The sequence below is a fragment of the Gobio gobio genome (assembly GCF_949357685.1).
Source record: "Gobio gobio genome assembly, chromosome: 17".
Taxonomy (NCBI): Eukaryota; Metazoa; Chordata; class Actinopteri; order Cypriniformes; family Gobionidae; genus Gobio; species Gobio gobio.
The window spans coordinates 41,654,457-41,671,449 of NC_137110.1; the positions used below are offsets into that span (position 1 = coordinate 41,654,457).

At 38.8% G+C, this 16,993-nt stretch overlaps 1 protein-coding gene across 5 annotated transcripts in view; it reads right to left on the bottom strand.

The window, feature by feature from the left end:
* Nucleotides 1–16,697, bottom strand: part of dzip1 (DAZ interacting zinc finger protein 1) — a 33,734-nt gene extending 17,037 nt beyond the window's left edge. For 3 of the 5 annotated variants that reach the window (XM_079840914.1, XM_079840911.1, XM_079840913.1), the window contains exons 1-11: nt 16,457–16,679; nt 15,391–15,512; nt 14,491–15,093; nt 5,774–5,858; nt 3,257–3,387; nt 3,014–3,172; nt 1,048–1,176; nt 904–966; nt 683–811; nt 350–398; nt 196–243 (exon numbers count right to left, since the gene is read on the bottom strand). In XM_079840914.1, coding sequence (XP_079697040.1) covers nt 196–243; nt 350–398; nt 683–811; nt 904–966; nt 1,048–1,176; nt 3,014–3,172; nt 3,257–3,387; nt 5,774–5,858; nt 14,491–15,093; nt 15,391–15,393 — 1,399 coding nt within the window. In that variant the 5' untranslated portion in view covers nt 15,394–15,512; nt 16,457–16,679. Of the gene's footprint in view, nt 1–195; nt 244–349; nt 399–682; nt 812–903; nt 967–1,047; nt 1,177–3,013; nt 3,173–3,256; nt 3,388–5,773; nt 5,859–14,490; nt 15,094–15,352; nt 15,513–16,456 lie in introns of all 5 variants that reach the window. The other 2 variants (XM_079840912.1, XM_079840915.1) reach the window with 2 other exon arrangements.
* Nucleotides 16,698–16,993: the final 296 nt, after the last annotated feature.

The following is a 16,993-nucleotide window of genomic DNA, read 5'->3' on the forward strand; positions in this document are numbered from 1 at the left end:
ACAGCATGATGCGATGCCACTGTGACCGGGGCTACCTGGCAAGACTAAATGAAAGGGAGAAAAAACAATAATAAAGCTGGATGTAGATCCTCAGCTTAATAAGCCTGACATTACAATGTGCAACACCACTGATAGTTGCAGTTGAGATTATGATTATCTGGACGTTGTCTAGTAAAATGTTATGCAGGGACTTACCGCTGACCACTACTTTAGCTTTAGTCTCTGGAGCCGGGGCAGCGACCACTGAAACAAAAATTGATTTAGATTAAAATTAGGAAGTTAACTCAGCACTGATTTATTAAAAAGTTATTTTAAGTTTATCTAAAAATACTGTATAATATTTACTTACCCTCACGCTGTACTGTTATTGTTGGCGGCTTTGACGAGATCTGTTTCATCTATCATATAAACAAAACCACATGTAATTTGCTTTAACAAAAAAAACAGCTCCACGTTATCTGAGCCCTGTCACTTTAAATTTAAATGTTTCACTGAAAAGACAACCTGCATAATGACAAGCTGACAGCATAATCAGCGTGATGATAATTGCTCAAATGTCCGTATATGTTCCCAGATGTACACTCCTTAAGCTTGAATCTAAAGATTATACTGTGGGCCGCTGCGCTAATACAGGATATCCTGAACAATCGAGCCTCTTCCTGTGCTGAACTACAGTACTGACCTGCTTGTTTTGGGAGGCAATAATCTGCTGCTGCTCCTGCAGCCTGTGGCTCAGTTCCTGCACCTGTCTCCGCGATTCCTCCCTGCCTTCTGACACAGCAGAGTGCAGTTTGAACAGCTCCTCCTGAAGCTGATGGAGCAAAAAGAGAGAGACATAACGGATATGCGGACATATGAGCTATTCCCATATTTAAAAAGCTACATGACACCTGTGATACCTACCAGGTTTTTTTCACTGTCATGGTGGTCCTTTATTTTTTGCATTTTTCCTGTCCATTTCACCTCCTGAGGAAAGATAAATATTAACTTTATAACTACCGGTACAGCAATATCCATTCCAAATCACCGGAATGTTGCATGACGTACTTGTTTGTGGAGTTTCTGTTGAAGTTTAACAACTTCCTGCCAGTGTTCATTGCTGGCTGATGTACTGGGCTGTGTCAGTAATGGCTGCATGCTTTCCTGCATATTTTTCTGCTGCAATTTGAGCAATTCCTAGGGAGGACAAGTAAACATATTAATGCCATTTCAGCATAATCACAACACATAATATCAATACTTTTTACAGTTTTTGACTTATTTGATCAATGTATTTTATCCTTTATAACTGTGTTATTATATTATATTATATCATATCATATCATATTATATAATTATATTATATTATTAATTTGGAACAACATAAGCTTGAGGAAATGATAACCAGAGTTATTATAGTTAAAGCTGCAGTCCGTAACTTTTTTGGGTTAAAAATTCTCCAAAATAAATTTTTGAGCAAGTACATAACCAGCCAGTGTTCAATACTATCTGCTTACCTTAGCTCGATTTACAACGGTAAGCTTGTAATAATGTTTTTAATTCCAGTGGTACTGGTGGATTTCCGCGGGAAATTCAAGCATGTCTTTGCGTCATTACGTCACATCTGTACACATAAAGAAGGTGTCCCGGCTAGTAGGCTATATAGCGTGTGAGGATGTTGGAGGTGGAGATGTATAGCCTTTTCTCACAGCTCTTGATATAATTAAACTTATCAATTTGATGGTGGATCCAGAAAGGTTCAAACGACAATCACCAGTGACAACTGGAGATTCGCCCGTTGTAAAATCATATGCAAAAAACTTCGGACTTTCGGGTGCATCTCAATCAGCCCTAGTTCAGTAGTCAGGGCACTGATCAGGACATAAGTCAATGGGCTGATCCCTGATCAGTGTCCTGACTACTGAACTAGTTAGAGCTGATTGAGACGCATCCTCGGAGTGGCTACAGAAAAAAAAAGACTGCAACCGGGCCCATGCGAAAACAAGGATAAAAAGGGCTTTTGAAAGGTGGCGTGAACTCCGTGTTTTAAAGGGGTTCAAAACGGACGCAGAGACTGCTTTTTTTTCAATGGTTAAATTATGTAATAGAATCACACTTGTTTGCTTAATTCATACAGTTACAGTTTTCTTTGTTGTGCCTTTCTCGTTTTGCTATGTGCATTATGGTAAATATCAATTATTTTGCGCTAGCTATGAGAGGGAGCATTCACCTCTACTCTACATTCATTTGTTGGTATATGACAGAAAGAAATTAGACTGCACAGAAGTGGAAACTAAACTACAGGTAGCCTAAATACACATTAAATGTAGTCACGCTATGCTGATGTTGTTAACATTAACAATTTGAAAACAAAGTATAATTTGCATGGTTTGACGTGATATGATAAGCGATCGTTCGATTTAATCATCGCGATTTACTACAATGCTTTTTTCCCCTAAGTTGGTCAGAACAAAAGTGGATGTTATCTACTTACTTGTTCAGATTACATTTTTCGGTGAAAATTCTTATGTTGGTCATACTTTCAAAAAGTATAATCTGTGATTCCGAATGACACACCGGCACATAGACAGACAGAAACAAAAAAACATTGGATTCCTCTGCGCTGTGCCGTGCCGAGGCACAATTCACGTTAAGTTGATAATTCCGCGAATAACTGCAATTGCAGATTTCGAACAGAGATGACGACAAAGAGGAAAAACTACGGACTGCAGCTTTAACTAAAACCAAAAATAAAACTATACAAAACATTTCTGTTAATTGACATAAAGCTTAATAAATAAATAATATATTAGTTGAAAAACTAGATGAAAATTTAGGCACTAAAATTATTAACCTAAATAGCAATATTTAAAAACATAATAATAATGATATGATAAAAGCACTTAACAAAATACAAATTAAACTAAATTTATAAAAAATAAAAACTAATTCAAAATGTTAACAAAACAGCTCAAATAAAAAAATGATTAACACTGATGATGACCAACAAGCTTTGTCTGAAATAAAAACATACGTTTTCTAGGTTTCTGTTCTGTTGATTCATTGAATCCATGTCCCGTTGACAAGCTTGCTTGATTTCATCTATTTTGCTGTTCATCCGCATTTTCTCCTCCTCCTTCCATATTTCCAATTGTCGCTTAAACTCCTCCTGCCTTTGAATGAGCTCTTTCTCCTGGAGAAAATAGAGAATTAAATACATATTTTAAGTAACTAAATATTCTATTAAAAACATGGTGTCTCTTTTGTCTTCTCTAACCTGTTTAGCACTGTAGTCTTTCTGCTGTGTCTCCATTTGGGACGTGACCATGGTCAACTGCTCTTGTAGTTTGTTGATCTCATCTTGTAACTTCACGGTGTGAATTTTTTTCTGATTATCTGTCATCAGTTCTAGAAAATATGAGATTCTTGAATCACCCTTGTGAAAAAGAAGTGAATTGCATTAAATGTGAACTTGTAATGTACTTTAGAGGACTGCAATCCCGTGGTCGTGCAGAGTGTGGCGCGGGACAAGTTTTGAATTGCTGAGTGCGGGCACAAGAGGTGCACGGGAAGTAGGGAGAGAAAGAAATGACTCGTGGGCTTGCGCAAAATATAATCATCTAATAATAACAGCACGCACAAACTGTCACTGGAGATCTTAAGTGTTGTGTGTGTGGAAATTGGAAATAATGAACTATAGGCCCTGTTTACACCTGGTATTAAGATGCGTTTTGGTCGATCGGATCACAAGTAGACATTCATTCCCGTTTACACCTGCCGTTTTGGTCTCTTTTGTCCCCTTTAGACCATTTCTGTCCTGATTTCTTTGAGGGGAGGGTCTATGGGCGGGTAAATGTATGGGCTTTTTCAGATCTTTAGATCTAATGGACAAAATAAGCTCATGAAATTTACATATGAATGCGACCAGAGATGACGGAAAAACACACAGAGATCAGCAGCTTTCGTTTCTGCTCTGATAGCCGCAAGACCAGCTGCACGCTGCGCGCGTGTGTGTTAGAAATCAGGAATGGTGAGAAAGCTTGGTACACTTTTTGTCTTAAAACCAAACCTGGGTCTTCAGCCGACAAAGTTTATAACCTGTCTGGCTAGTGCGCTTCCCATAATGTTTACGCATCAGGTCAGTAGGCAGAGAGTAGGCGTCTTTTGTGGCTGTTCGAACACATTTGACCACCTGAGCGTTTACACTACGAAAGCTATCCGGTCGAATGCGTTTTTGAATCCGGTTCGTCTACCATTGGAAGTTGTCGAAAGTGGACGTTTTAGATCCCGTTTACACCTGTATTTAGCGTCGTCCACTTGTGATCCGATAGACCAAAACACATCTTAATACCAGGTGTAAACAGGGCCTTAGTTTCTGGAACAAGACAGAATCTAACCGGAAAGGGACTGAAAAATCCATGTAAACCTCTTCAAATGGGTTTTTGTTTGCGGAAACAGGGCAAAACGTGAAAAGGTTTTGTGCGGGAGCGGGATAAAATAATACATATTTTTAGTTGATTGCTTTTAAAGGTGCACTATGTAACTTTTCCACCCACTAGAGGTCGCCTATTAAAAATAAAGGTGTAGTTTGATGACGCTACGTTTGAGCGCAGAATCTTGGGACATGTGGTCTTCACCTCACAGCCGGTGGAAAAGAATCGGGATAGGACTCGGGCAGAAATCATGTTCATGGATGTGATTATTAACGTTACTGTAGTGTGAAGCAGAGCAGGACCGAGTGTTGTTGAGGTGAGCAAGGCCGCTGGAGCGATTGTTAATAAGATGAACGCTACACACGCCTCGCGAGCAGCGGGACTTTTATTATGCCACAGTCGCCGGTGCCATTTCCGCTTTTCCGGTCATGAGTATGAGGTAACGCAGCTCTGTTTATGAGTGTGTTGAAAATAATGTTATGACGCTACTCTGTGCATTCGCTCGGCGGCTGCTATGAGACTTGTTGCACACTGCAGTAAGGCCCCGATCACACAGAACGCGTTTTTGCAGCGAGAGGTGCCTTTCTTTAATAGATTTCTGTTGGCAGAGAGTGTTATGCGTGGTGCTTATGCGCCCCGGGCGCCTCGCGTTTTAACCGCCTGCTGCGCCTCGCATTTTAGAAGGGGCGCTCTGAGCGCCTGAAGTTGAAAAAAAATCTACTCTGAGTGGAAAAGCGCCCGACATCATCACGTTTTTTTTTCTATTGTCCAATCGAATGAATGGAGTGGCGAGCCGTCCGTTATGGTGACCGTTACCTTGATGAGACTGACAGGACAGCTGATTCAGGGGTTTCTTAGCAACATAAAAAAAACGCAGCGCACTGCTATTTTCTAAATTGAAAAACGTTGACCAATAAAAGGCAGTGCAGTGCGCCTCGCGTTTTCAAACCTGAAAAACGCGTTCTGTGTGATCGGGGCATAAGAGTAAAGCGTTTCCGCAAAATAAACCGGAAACCGAGGGTAATGCAGATATGGCGCACTTGACAGGCGACTCCCTCACACGTCCCGGTTCCTTGGTTAAAATAGCAATTTTCTCACCATTTACAAAGAGTTGGAAACATTTGGGATATTGTAAGTACTCAGCTGAACAAAATATATAACACTGGCCTAGTGGTTTTTGGATATTTTACAAAAAAATATTTACATAGTGCACCTTTAATAGAAATTTAAACTATAAATACATTTTCACTGAATTGCAATTAACATGCATAATTTTGAACAAATTTATTATTTTACATTATGTTAATTCTGTAATAAGTACTTTTTAAAAAAAGTATGCTAAACAACAGATTGCCACTCACTGATGTCAAACTCCGTAGGATGTCTGCGCTGCACGTGACTTTGCAGGAAAGAGGCATTCATGAAGGCTTTCTCACAATGTTGGCACTGAAAAAACAAAACAAAATCAGGGGCTTTATTCATTTACATGACATCAAATCTGTGAGGAGGACAAATACTAATGACTTTTTCTTAAATGGCTTGCTTCTGCTTGTGTTCCATTGAAAAAATAAAGCCATATGGGTTTGGAACAATGTGAGGGTGAGTAAATGATGGCAGAATTTTTGTGCCTGGGAGGATCATTGCTGAAGGTCAGAGTGAAGACGAGCCCTGCTCAGGTGACGAGCAGGTGTCGGTGCAGCTCAACACAGCTGTCACTCACACTCCACTCACAATGATACCAAGAGACAATGTGGGCGCGTTGCCATGGAAACACCGGGTGGTGCAGGGTTGATGTTACATCTTATCCCCGCTCTACCTCTCGCTCCGATTCACAGATATGCGGAAAATCCACAACACTGCACATCTCACAGAACATTTAGCAGCCAAAACACCCGTATGGTACTCTCATTCAAATTTAACCACACTTCCACTGATACCCATCAAAAACACATGCTCTGGATTTGCATTTTTTTTCATCTCCGTAAAACATCCACTGCTTGACAATTGCATTGCTGCACTGACATAACTTCCCAAATCAACTGTGAAATGCAATTATGTTTTTAGGAGCCAGGCAAACAGGGATGCTTTGGTCAATCTGCCACATCAGCAGGATTTGTATTACAGAACCAGAGGAACCTCACGAAAATCTCATTTCACCCCAAAGTCAAAGGAAAAAATATATTTTGTAAAGACAAAATGAAGGCTATTTAAAGTTTTTTCAAGATTTTTTGGTACAATTCAGGATAAATTGAGAATCCTAATTTTTATCAAGTCAAGTCACCTTGCTTTATATAGCACTTTTTACAATACAGATTGTTTCAAAGCAGGAAAATAATGCAACAAAGTTTGTTTCGCCTGTACAGTCGCACTGGAGAACACATTGATGTCATGGCCCAGCTCAGTTCAATTCTCATGTGGTGTCAATGCAGGCAGATCAGTAATATTGTTGAATATTTAGTGTCCCCAACTAAGCAAGCCAAAAGCCAAAGGTGACAGTGGCAAGGATCCAAAACTCCATCAAGTGACAGAATGGAGAAAAAAACCTTGGGAGAAACCAGGCTCAGTCGGGGGCCAGTTCTCCTCTGGCCAACGAACGAACAGTGTATGATTATGATTCAGGCAGCATTTACAGGTCAGAAGTCAGATTGGATCGGACATTCAGAATATTTAGAAATAGAGATCACGATTCTCCCATGATTCCGAATAAACAACTAAACAAAATAACGTAATTTACTAGAGGTTATGTATGACTAAATGTTCATTAAAAATATTTAATTTATTCAAATTATTTTCTTTTTTTTAATCGGCTTGAATGAATGATTCAATGACTCACTCATAAAGACTTTTTTCATTACTGGATGGATCAGCGTTTTTGAACAAATCTGTTGAATGACTGATTCAATGACTCACTCATAAAAACAACTTCATTACTGGATAAATCAGCGTCTGTGTCCGAAATCGCCCCCTGTACCCTTAAATAGGGCACTATTTGCGGGGACGGCCATTTGTAGTGGTGTCCGAAAACCATAGTGGACGTTATTGAGTGCACTCCCCACAATGCACCGCAATAACAAGTGTAAGACTGATGTACGCTCAACGGAGTCGCGCGCTGAATGAATTCCCGCGTCTCGCCATGAGATGCCGCCCACAGCTTTATCAATCATCCATCTGTTTTCCAAACCAAGCTGATCCAGCGTAATATCATACAGGTATAAATTCCTTTTTAATTATCAAATTGTTTAATTATAGTTTATGCGTGCTAGTTTCCATGGCAGAGTTCAAGACAAATCTTTTCATTACTACTGGAGCTGCCAGTTTGCTACGTTTCAAATAATTATTAAACAGCAAGCACAATACTACGCAAAAGCGGCAGCCCTTCCGGCGCTCAGTGTCCGAATTCACTCACGCGTTTTCATTCAGTATGGACTCTCTCAAGTGGACTATATTAGTGGAGTAATGTTGGGAATAGTGAATGAGGGCGATTTCGAACACAGCAAGCATTTTTGAACAAATCTATTGAACGAATGCTTCAATTACATATTTTTTAACAGCCACTTTGTCTACTGGTGTAATGATGTAATTTATCTTACAATTAATCTTTATTTGACACTTTGACAACAAGTTTTCTATTTTGATGGCTAACATAGACATCAGTGTTAATATAATTTTTTTTCCCGTTAAATGTGATCATTTGAATAATTTGAATGTTTCATACCTATGCATGTCATGCTCTCTCTGGGTCAGCGGCAGCGCAAACTTAGATTTAAATGTGATCGGAAGGTTTAATAGACATAAAATGAAGTGGATGTTTGAATCGAGATCACAATCTTTTAATGATTCGTTGTGCAGCTCTACTGGACAGGGGTGCATTTTACGTAACTCACTGCTTAACTACCACAGTGCGGTGCATCGTTGAAGAAATCAACTAGCTAGTCACGACTGTTTCCCGAAACCATATCAGGGTTTCTGCAGGTTTCACCAAGTCAAATTTAAGACTTTTTAAGACCTTTTTAAGACCATTAGGGATTATATTTAAGTCCTATATCACGCAATAAAAAAAACGTACAAAGGAAATGCAGAATCACAAAATTACTTGCAAAGCAAATTAATTTATTCAAATTGAACAAAGTATTAGTAAACTTGCATTTCCTCATAGCTCAATCTCAGGATATATATATATATATATATATATATTTTTTTTTTTTTTTCTACTGAGATCAAAATTACTGATTTTGTGGTGGTCATTTCCAGTTTTGTTTTTTGCATAGGATGCCACATTTACCATATTACCGTAGATGCACAATAGTCACACATGACAATAAAACAAACAAAATGCATGAATCTTGTTTGGTATTACAAAAAAGGCTGGTAAAGTGGTGTGCTATCTAGCTTTAATAACATTATCGCTTTGGGTGGGAAATATGCCCAAAATCTTACAAGTAAGCAATTGCTTAATATAAGTAAAACTACGTTTTTACTAATAAGTACTAAACTTATTAACCAATTACAATAGGACAAATAAATACAACCTAAAGATACGGATACAAACAGTGCTTAAAGTTGAAGTAACGTTTTTTTCCCTGTTGTTGTTTGTTTAACATTAACACACAGACAGGAGCACCAACATAAGCTATATTGGTATGCTTTCACTTTAAGAACTACAGTAATGTGCAGATACAATACTGACACACGTCCCAAACTTTTTTACTCAAGAGTCAAGACATAACCGCCAATAAGAACATAGGGATATTAATGTGTGTATGATCGTTCAAGAGTAAGCCTAGAAAAAGACACATTCGGTACACTTGCGCGAGCTGACAGGCGGCAAACGCGTGCACAAAATCCACAGCCATTCTGACATCGGTCTGTGTGTCTATTGAGTTTGTGATTTACATTGCTTTTAACTAACTCTTATTAATTAACTCTTTTTAGTGCTATCGGGCATATCATACTTTTATTTGGTCATTATGCGAGATGTGAGAAAGATTCACCTTCGCTTTCACGATCGCGTGAACTGGAAGAACTGGAGAACTGAAGCTGAAGAATAAAATCCGTTTGATGCGTCTTTGGTAAAATCCGAAAGAGACCCGCGCCAATAACATGAAAGCTGATTGGCTGCAATATAAGATGCATGCTGGTCTCATTTGTAGTTGTAATACAGCGAACTATAGTTGGACTAGCGAAAGAAAGAACTACAACAGCCCGGAATAAACACACACACACAAAAGCGCTGCGGGAGCATTTCAATGAGCATTAGAGGTAGCGTTACATGGACGCAGAACAATTTAAGACCTGTTTAAAACTATTTAAGACCTAGAACTCAAAACTTCAGAGAATTTAAGACTTTTTAAGGCCTAAAATTTAGATTTTGAAATTTAAGACATTTTAAGACTTTTTAAGACCCCGCGGAAACCCTGCATATTGTCGCAAATCTGTCGTTCAACCACGTTGGTTAATGATGTCACGCAGGTGGTGGAGTAATAACTGCTTCTAATTCATTATTTCGAGATCGAATTAATGCTAGATTTTTTGCTATAAATTATGGACATGGCACCTGAGGACTAATTCTTATTTTTCTCAGTTTTATTTCCAGATTCAAATAGGCTCGTTCTTACGTACTAGAGCACGTCCGCACATGCACACTCTTCAAAAAAGGTGCTTTAAATCTCTTGACAAACTAAAAGACATAAATTACATTTGTATGTATTAGAAATAAAAGATATAGATTGTACTAAATGCCAGCTTGCTTATTTTGCTCAAGATAATGATTTATTATGTCCTCATGTCATGCTAACAAGAAACTATGCTTCTAACCACAGGTCCGAGAGCTGTCGTTGCAACCACGCAACTTTGCGATGCTGTTTGCGAATGTTCGTTGTAACTATGGTTTCGGGAAACGCTGACTCGTTGAACTATGTTTATAACGATGGAACTTGCGACCATAAGTTGGCTAACAATGCTTTTGGGAAACGCACCCCAGGATATTATTATACAGTTATTTTATAGGAGTGAAAATTGGGGGAAATGTACTTAAAGGGTTAGTTCACCCAAAAATGAAAATGATGTCATTAATTACTCACCCTCATGTCGTTCGACACCCGTAAGACCTTTGTTCATATTCGGAACACAAATGAAGATATTTTTGTTGCAAGCTGATGGCTGAGAAAGGCTTCAGATAGGCCTCCATTGGCATTCAGTACATTTACACTCCCAAGACCCATAAAAGGCACTAAAAACGTCGTTACAAAGTCCATCTCACTACAGTGGCTCTACAATAATTTTACAATGCGACGACAATAGTTTTTGTGCGCAAAAAAAAAATCAAAATAACGCCTTTATCCAACTTGTTCTTGTCTTCCGTGTGTGCCTCCACGACGCATGCGCGAGAATATTACGCAGATCCGGCGTTCGGACACATGACCCAGAAGCGATTTGTTTACAAGCAGAGGAAGACGTGCGTATCTAAGCTGTTGAATTCTACATTGATCGTGCTTTAGGTCTCGGCTTAGTGCTCAAATGGGGCTAAAGTGTGCATTTCATGGATTCTTGAACGCCGGCGCTACGTCATATTCTCGCGCATACGTCGTGGAGGCACACACGGAAGACAAGAAGAGGTTGAATAAAGTCGTAATTTAGATTTTTTTTTGTGCACAAAAACTATTGTCGTCGCTTCGTAAAATTATTGTAGAGCCACTGTGGTGAGATGGACTTTGTAACGACATTTTAAGTGCCTTTTATGGGTCTTGTGAGTGTAAATGTACTGAATGCCAATGGAGGCCTATCTGAAGCCTTTCTCAGCCATCAGCTTTCAACAAAAATATCTTAATTTGTGTTCCGAAGATGAACGGAGGTCTTACGGGTGTCGAACGACATGAGGATGAGTAATTAATGACATCATTTTCCTTTTTGGGTGAACTAACCCTTTAATTTTAATGATAAATGTCACTGACAATTTTTTGTTAAATAAAATTTTTCCCATTTTGACATTTTTTTTACATTTCCCTCCTTAATTCTCATAGCATAATGAAAAAAAATCTTATTCTCAGTACCATAATACAAAATAATTAGACGTTTAATATTATACATATATACTGTATTACAGTAACCAAAGGAGAAAATTAAAAAATGCCATTATAATATCAATGCAAAACAATATTAACTAAAAAGCTCAATTCAACATACAACTTAAAAAATTTTGATTTTGGGGGAAAATATGACAGAGTCAGCTATATTTTGGTAACCGCTTCACTGCTCTTAGATGAAATCCCTTCATGATCCTGAATTAAACAGTAAACCATGAGCAGCACTTTCATTTCGATTCTGCTGTTAGGCGCCTGTGCTTCTCCTAGCAACCACATGAAACACCAGGTGTTGCCTTGGCAACAGCTGGCCACAATCAGGAACGCCAGTTACATGATTATAAATGAGCAAACATCTGATAAAGCCATGAGGCAAAGGCTGAAACATAAATCAGAGAATATTCTAAAATTAATGCAGCATGCCGTTTTATTTTAATGAAGAGATGAGAGGGAGGGGATGATGGGGGATGGGCGCTTTGATTTGTTTCCTCCACTTAGGGCTCTTTTATAAGTAGAGTACAAGTCATCGTCACCGGCTGACACCATCTGCTCTATTCGCCAAATCCTGAATGCAGTGTCCAAAAAACACAGCGTCTGGTGATTAGCTAATCCTGTCCCGGCCTGCTTGTCCTGATTATGGACTTAAAAGTGTTGACAACACTTCATTTAGGATGAAAAGTATTTCGCATACATCTACTGGATACGAAAAGCACATATTACCCTAGTGATGGGAAAGTAGTATTAATTAAACCATTAAATCAAAATTGGAGTTTTGTTGCTTTGAGTCTACCGGTATGTCTGTTCTCTAAGCTAATATACTCCTAAAGTTAACAAAATTTACTTTTAGTCAGATATAGACATTAAAACAAACAATGCACCAAAAAAATAACCTGTTGACTCATTGTAATACTTTTTTTTCTCCAATAAAATTAAAAGCTGTTGGATACTTAAAAAAATGGATGAGCCCATCAATATGTCCCACCCCAACTTCCTGTTTCAATAGGACACACACAACCATTCAAAGTTTTGAGTTTTTGTTCTTTTGTTTTAAATGGCTGCTTTTTTGAAGTTACAGTAAAAGCATAAAGGATTTCTATTTCAACATTTTTAACATTAATAATAAAAATGTTACTTGAGCAACACCAAAACATCATATTAGAATGATTTCTGAAGGATCATGTGACATTGAAGACTGGAATGTCTGTATTGATGTTGGGAATTCAGCTTTACCATCACAGGAATAAATTACATTTTAAAATATATTCACATAGAAAACAGTTCTTTTAAATTGTAATATCACAATATTAACGTTTGAACAAATAAATGCAGTCTTGACTTCTTTCAAAAATATTTAAAACTCGTATACGGAATAAAATAAAAACATTAAAAACTTTTATACAGAATTATATTATGACACAGGAAAGAAATCTGACAGTTTATCAGCATCCCTCCACCACCCCTTCTCCACACTTTTAGTTCTAACCACTTACACACACGGGGGTACTCTGGGTTTGGGCCAAATTCCGAGCTCGAAGCCCCCCCCCCGGACAGCACGCTAGATACGCCTTTAAATATAGGGCTGCACGATTATGACAAACATCATAATTGTCGATTATTCCCTTGAAATTGTAATAACGATTATTCTATAGCATTAAGCCTCAAAAGTCAAATATACATTGGTTTGGTTTCTTTAAATAAAAAAAGTAAAAATAATGTTATACTAAAAATAAAAACAAACCTAAAAACTTAAGATGACCTGTAGAAAAGGAAAAAAACACATTAAGTACACAGAATACTGTGGACTTTTTTTTGTAATTGCGATTACATTTTATTGAGCGATTACATAATTGTGGCATCCGTAATTGTAATCATGATTACAAATTCGATTAATTGTGCAGCCCTACCTTTAAATTTACTCTCCATAAATTATATGTAAGTGTGTACTCATGAAACAAATTGAAACAAGAACGTTCAAACTGTGAACAAACAAGTATATTCTATGACAAATATTGTTTTAGTAAATTTATTTTAGTAATGTTTAAATGGTGTAATATTTGTGAATTTGATTATGTAGGCTACTTATCCATTTCCTTGCGAGTGGCGAGAGAGCCCGCCCACACACTGTTCTGATTGGCTGCGGTTTTTGATTGATTTGTCGCATCTCGTAGTCGCGTCGCGTCTGGTGTGGACAGACAAGTTGCTTGTCGCTGGAATGTAATCGCGTTACGTGAAGTTAGGACACGGTGTAAGGCTAAAACTAGGGATGGATCATAACAGTCTTTTCCCAGACCTATTGCTTATTATCTATATTTTTAGTTCTGCTATTTTTAGCGGCAATGCTCTAATTAGCATGCTGGTTGTTTGATTGATTGGTGCTATAGTTATTAGACAGCTCGCTGCTGCTATAGTATTTATTATTAATATTTGAAATGTGCCGTTATTGCTATATTTTTTAGTTTTAGTAATTTTGTTAAGTGTTTTTGTCATTTTTAACATTTCTATGAATTAATCGTTTGTAAATATATGTGAGTATATATATATATATACATACACAAACACATGCACACACATATATATATATTTTATAAACTTTTGTGTTAGATGTGATATTGTGATTAATCACGATTAATCGATTAGACAGCACGATTTAATTTATTTTCATTTCCGTTTTAGTCATTTGATTACTTTTCGTGTCTAATTTCCATTTCAGTTTTTCAAATAATATTTATATTTTATTTTGTTTAAGCTTCATTTCAAATAGTTTTAGTTAACAATAACAACACTGATAGGAGAAGAGCATGCGAAGAGAATCGATTCAGCTCCTTCACGCCATCAAACAGTGAGAAAAGCACACGTTAAATTCCCTGAGGTCAGTGAATAGTGAGACTGGGCTAGAAGCAGAGTCTGGCTTTGGGGGGAGGTGACATTTGGGGGGAGGTGACAGCGACAATGAAAATGCTAATACCCACATTCACACTCCACCATGGGGCTGTACAGACCTTGTGATAATTGGCACCGATCCCTGCGCTGAACATGGCTTGCTGAGAGGCTATGATCTTCTTCCTCTGCTTCAGTTCCTCCTTGAACGTCTTGGCATCCTGGCTTTTTTTCTGCAGCTGGACGAGGAGCTGCTCCCTTTCCCGCGCCTCCGACAGCAGCCTCTCCTCGGCCGCCTGCAGACTGGCACTGAGGCAATCCTGGGAGTGCAGCAGGTACTCCACGGTGAGCTGGGCCAACCGGAAGAGCTTGATCAGGGCCGGGTCCACGGGGCTCTGACAGCGGTGGCAGCGCTCGCCCTCCACGTTGCAGAATGTCACCGCCGTGATGTGCTCCTGTAAAGCGTGGAAATCCAATTCACAGGCCACTCGGTCCACATCCACGGCATTGATCCGACGCCAATCCACATTCTCACGCCGGACTCTGAACTTGAAGGGCGGGGGAATGCTGGTGCTGGTGGTGGACATGGTGGATGCAGCCGGTCTGCTCTGGCTGCCGGATGAGGGCTGACTCTGAGGAGAGCTCAGTAGAGACGGGATCCCTGCTGAGGAATGAGTTCCCGGGGGATCTGGCGGGTACGGGTAGTAAACGTTGTCATAAAATGGCTGAAGGGGAAACAAAAAGCTAGGTGAAATTTACAAGAAAGGAGAAACACATTCCAGCTACATAACATTTAATTCATAACAAGCCTGTTTCTCAAGGTCACATAAAAAATAAAAAAACCATTCCTGATCAATCCCACCACTGCAAGCTAATCGTTACCAGCTAACAGCAACAACACAGGTCCACATGCCTATATGAGCGTTCATTTAAAACGAGAATACAATAATGAAATCGTTGATATATATAATAAAATAATTCCACCTTATTTTGCAGCTTCGTGGTGTCTGTTGTCTCCTTACCATCTTGCGGTTTTTGTGAAGTCTTGATGAATGATCAGAGCGGCGCGCGGCACAGCAGTATCAGCGCGTCCTGTACGTTTCTATGGAAACAAGAGCGCGCGTCCCACTTTGCTCAGCACACACTGCACGAGAACAGAGAGGAGGAAAGAGCACGTGTATGTTAAAGGTGTTTTGGGGGTTTCCTGTGGATTTGTCACTCAAGTCAGATAGTTATTATTATGTATTAGTTCATAAATTTGATTCATTTGCTTTTGGGACAGTGTCATTCTGTGAAATTATGTACCGCTGATTAAGCGGAGTTCATTTCAAATATTCATTAGCAATATAAAATTAAACAATTACATATCAGGTGCTTATTTTGTGTGCGTTGTATGATTAAGTTTGAATACAAGTTTAAAATAGCTACATATTTATATTTACCTTAATGGCATTGTTTATTTACATATGGATAGAATAAAAGTCACTAAAACAAATACCACGCGCAATACACTACCATGTTTATATTTACATAATTTATCACTATTTGTCGTATTACAACAATGTATTATTTATCATTGCGCTAATGTCAATTCGGGGTTTAAATGTCATGAAAATGATGTAACAAAAAAGGGGGGGGGGGGAGAAAAAATGGTCGTAAATACGTTTAGTTACCTTTATGGAAAATATAAAATATGTGTTTTACTCTTTTCGTTTTATCTCAAAGTGAAATGTGACCTGAACATAATCTCGATTTACCCATAAACATCAGGCAATTTTCTGTTAAATACACAGACTGAACTCGAACGTCTCTCTCAGCATTTCATCAGCCTTCGTCTCAGATTACTGCCCCCTCAAAACATCTCAAGTTGGGACAAGCTCAGTTAAGAACAAAAGAGGGGCACGAGCATAAGGACGGCACAGGGCGAATTCTTCAACCAGATACCAAGTTTGAAACGAAAAGACGCTTAAAAATAACATGAAGTTCGTGTTCAGGCATTTTCACAGCAAACTAAAAAGTTTTGTCGACTCGCTCCCTCACCCATCGGCCGCTGAGTAACGGGAAGGACAGATGCAATGGCTCTCTTACCTCAGTCTCTACTAAGAAGTTTTAGCAAAGAATCCATGCAGAATTATGTCGAATCCTGCCCGTCCGAGAATCCGCTTCACCTCAGCGCTGTGAATCAAACAAACGCCACACGGCTGTGGGAATTATGGGAAACTTTAGCACAGACAGAAGCAAGCCCAACAAAACGATTCCCCCAAATCTGCGAGATTCGGAGCGCCGTGACGTCACAGCACATTCCTGGCGCGAGCCTCATCTCATCTCTGGGGCTCGAGGAGGGGGAAGGGCGGGCGAAGATTTGAAGGAGTCCCACAGGGAACATCCACAGGCCCGAGAACAAGATCAATAATAAACTGTATTGACAATTGACCTTTTCCTTTACTATATTAGACATCCAAAAATATGCTGCAGGCACTTAATTTTATTCATATGCTATGTTATGTCCTCATAAGTGGACACAAGATGAGGACACAAAAAGTAAAATTACATAAAATGATATGTATAGGCAAAAACAATGGGATTTATTTTCATTCGCCAATCAAGGGTTTTTTCAGGCCAAAC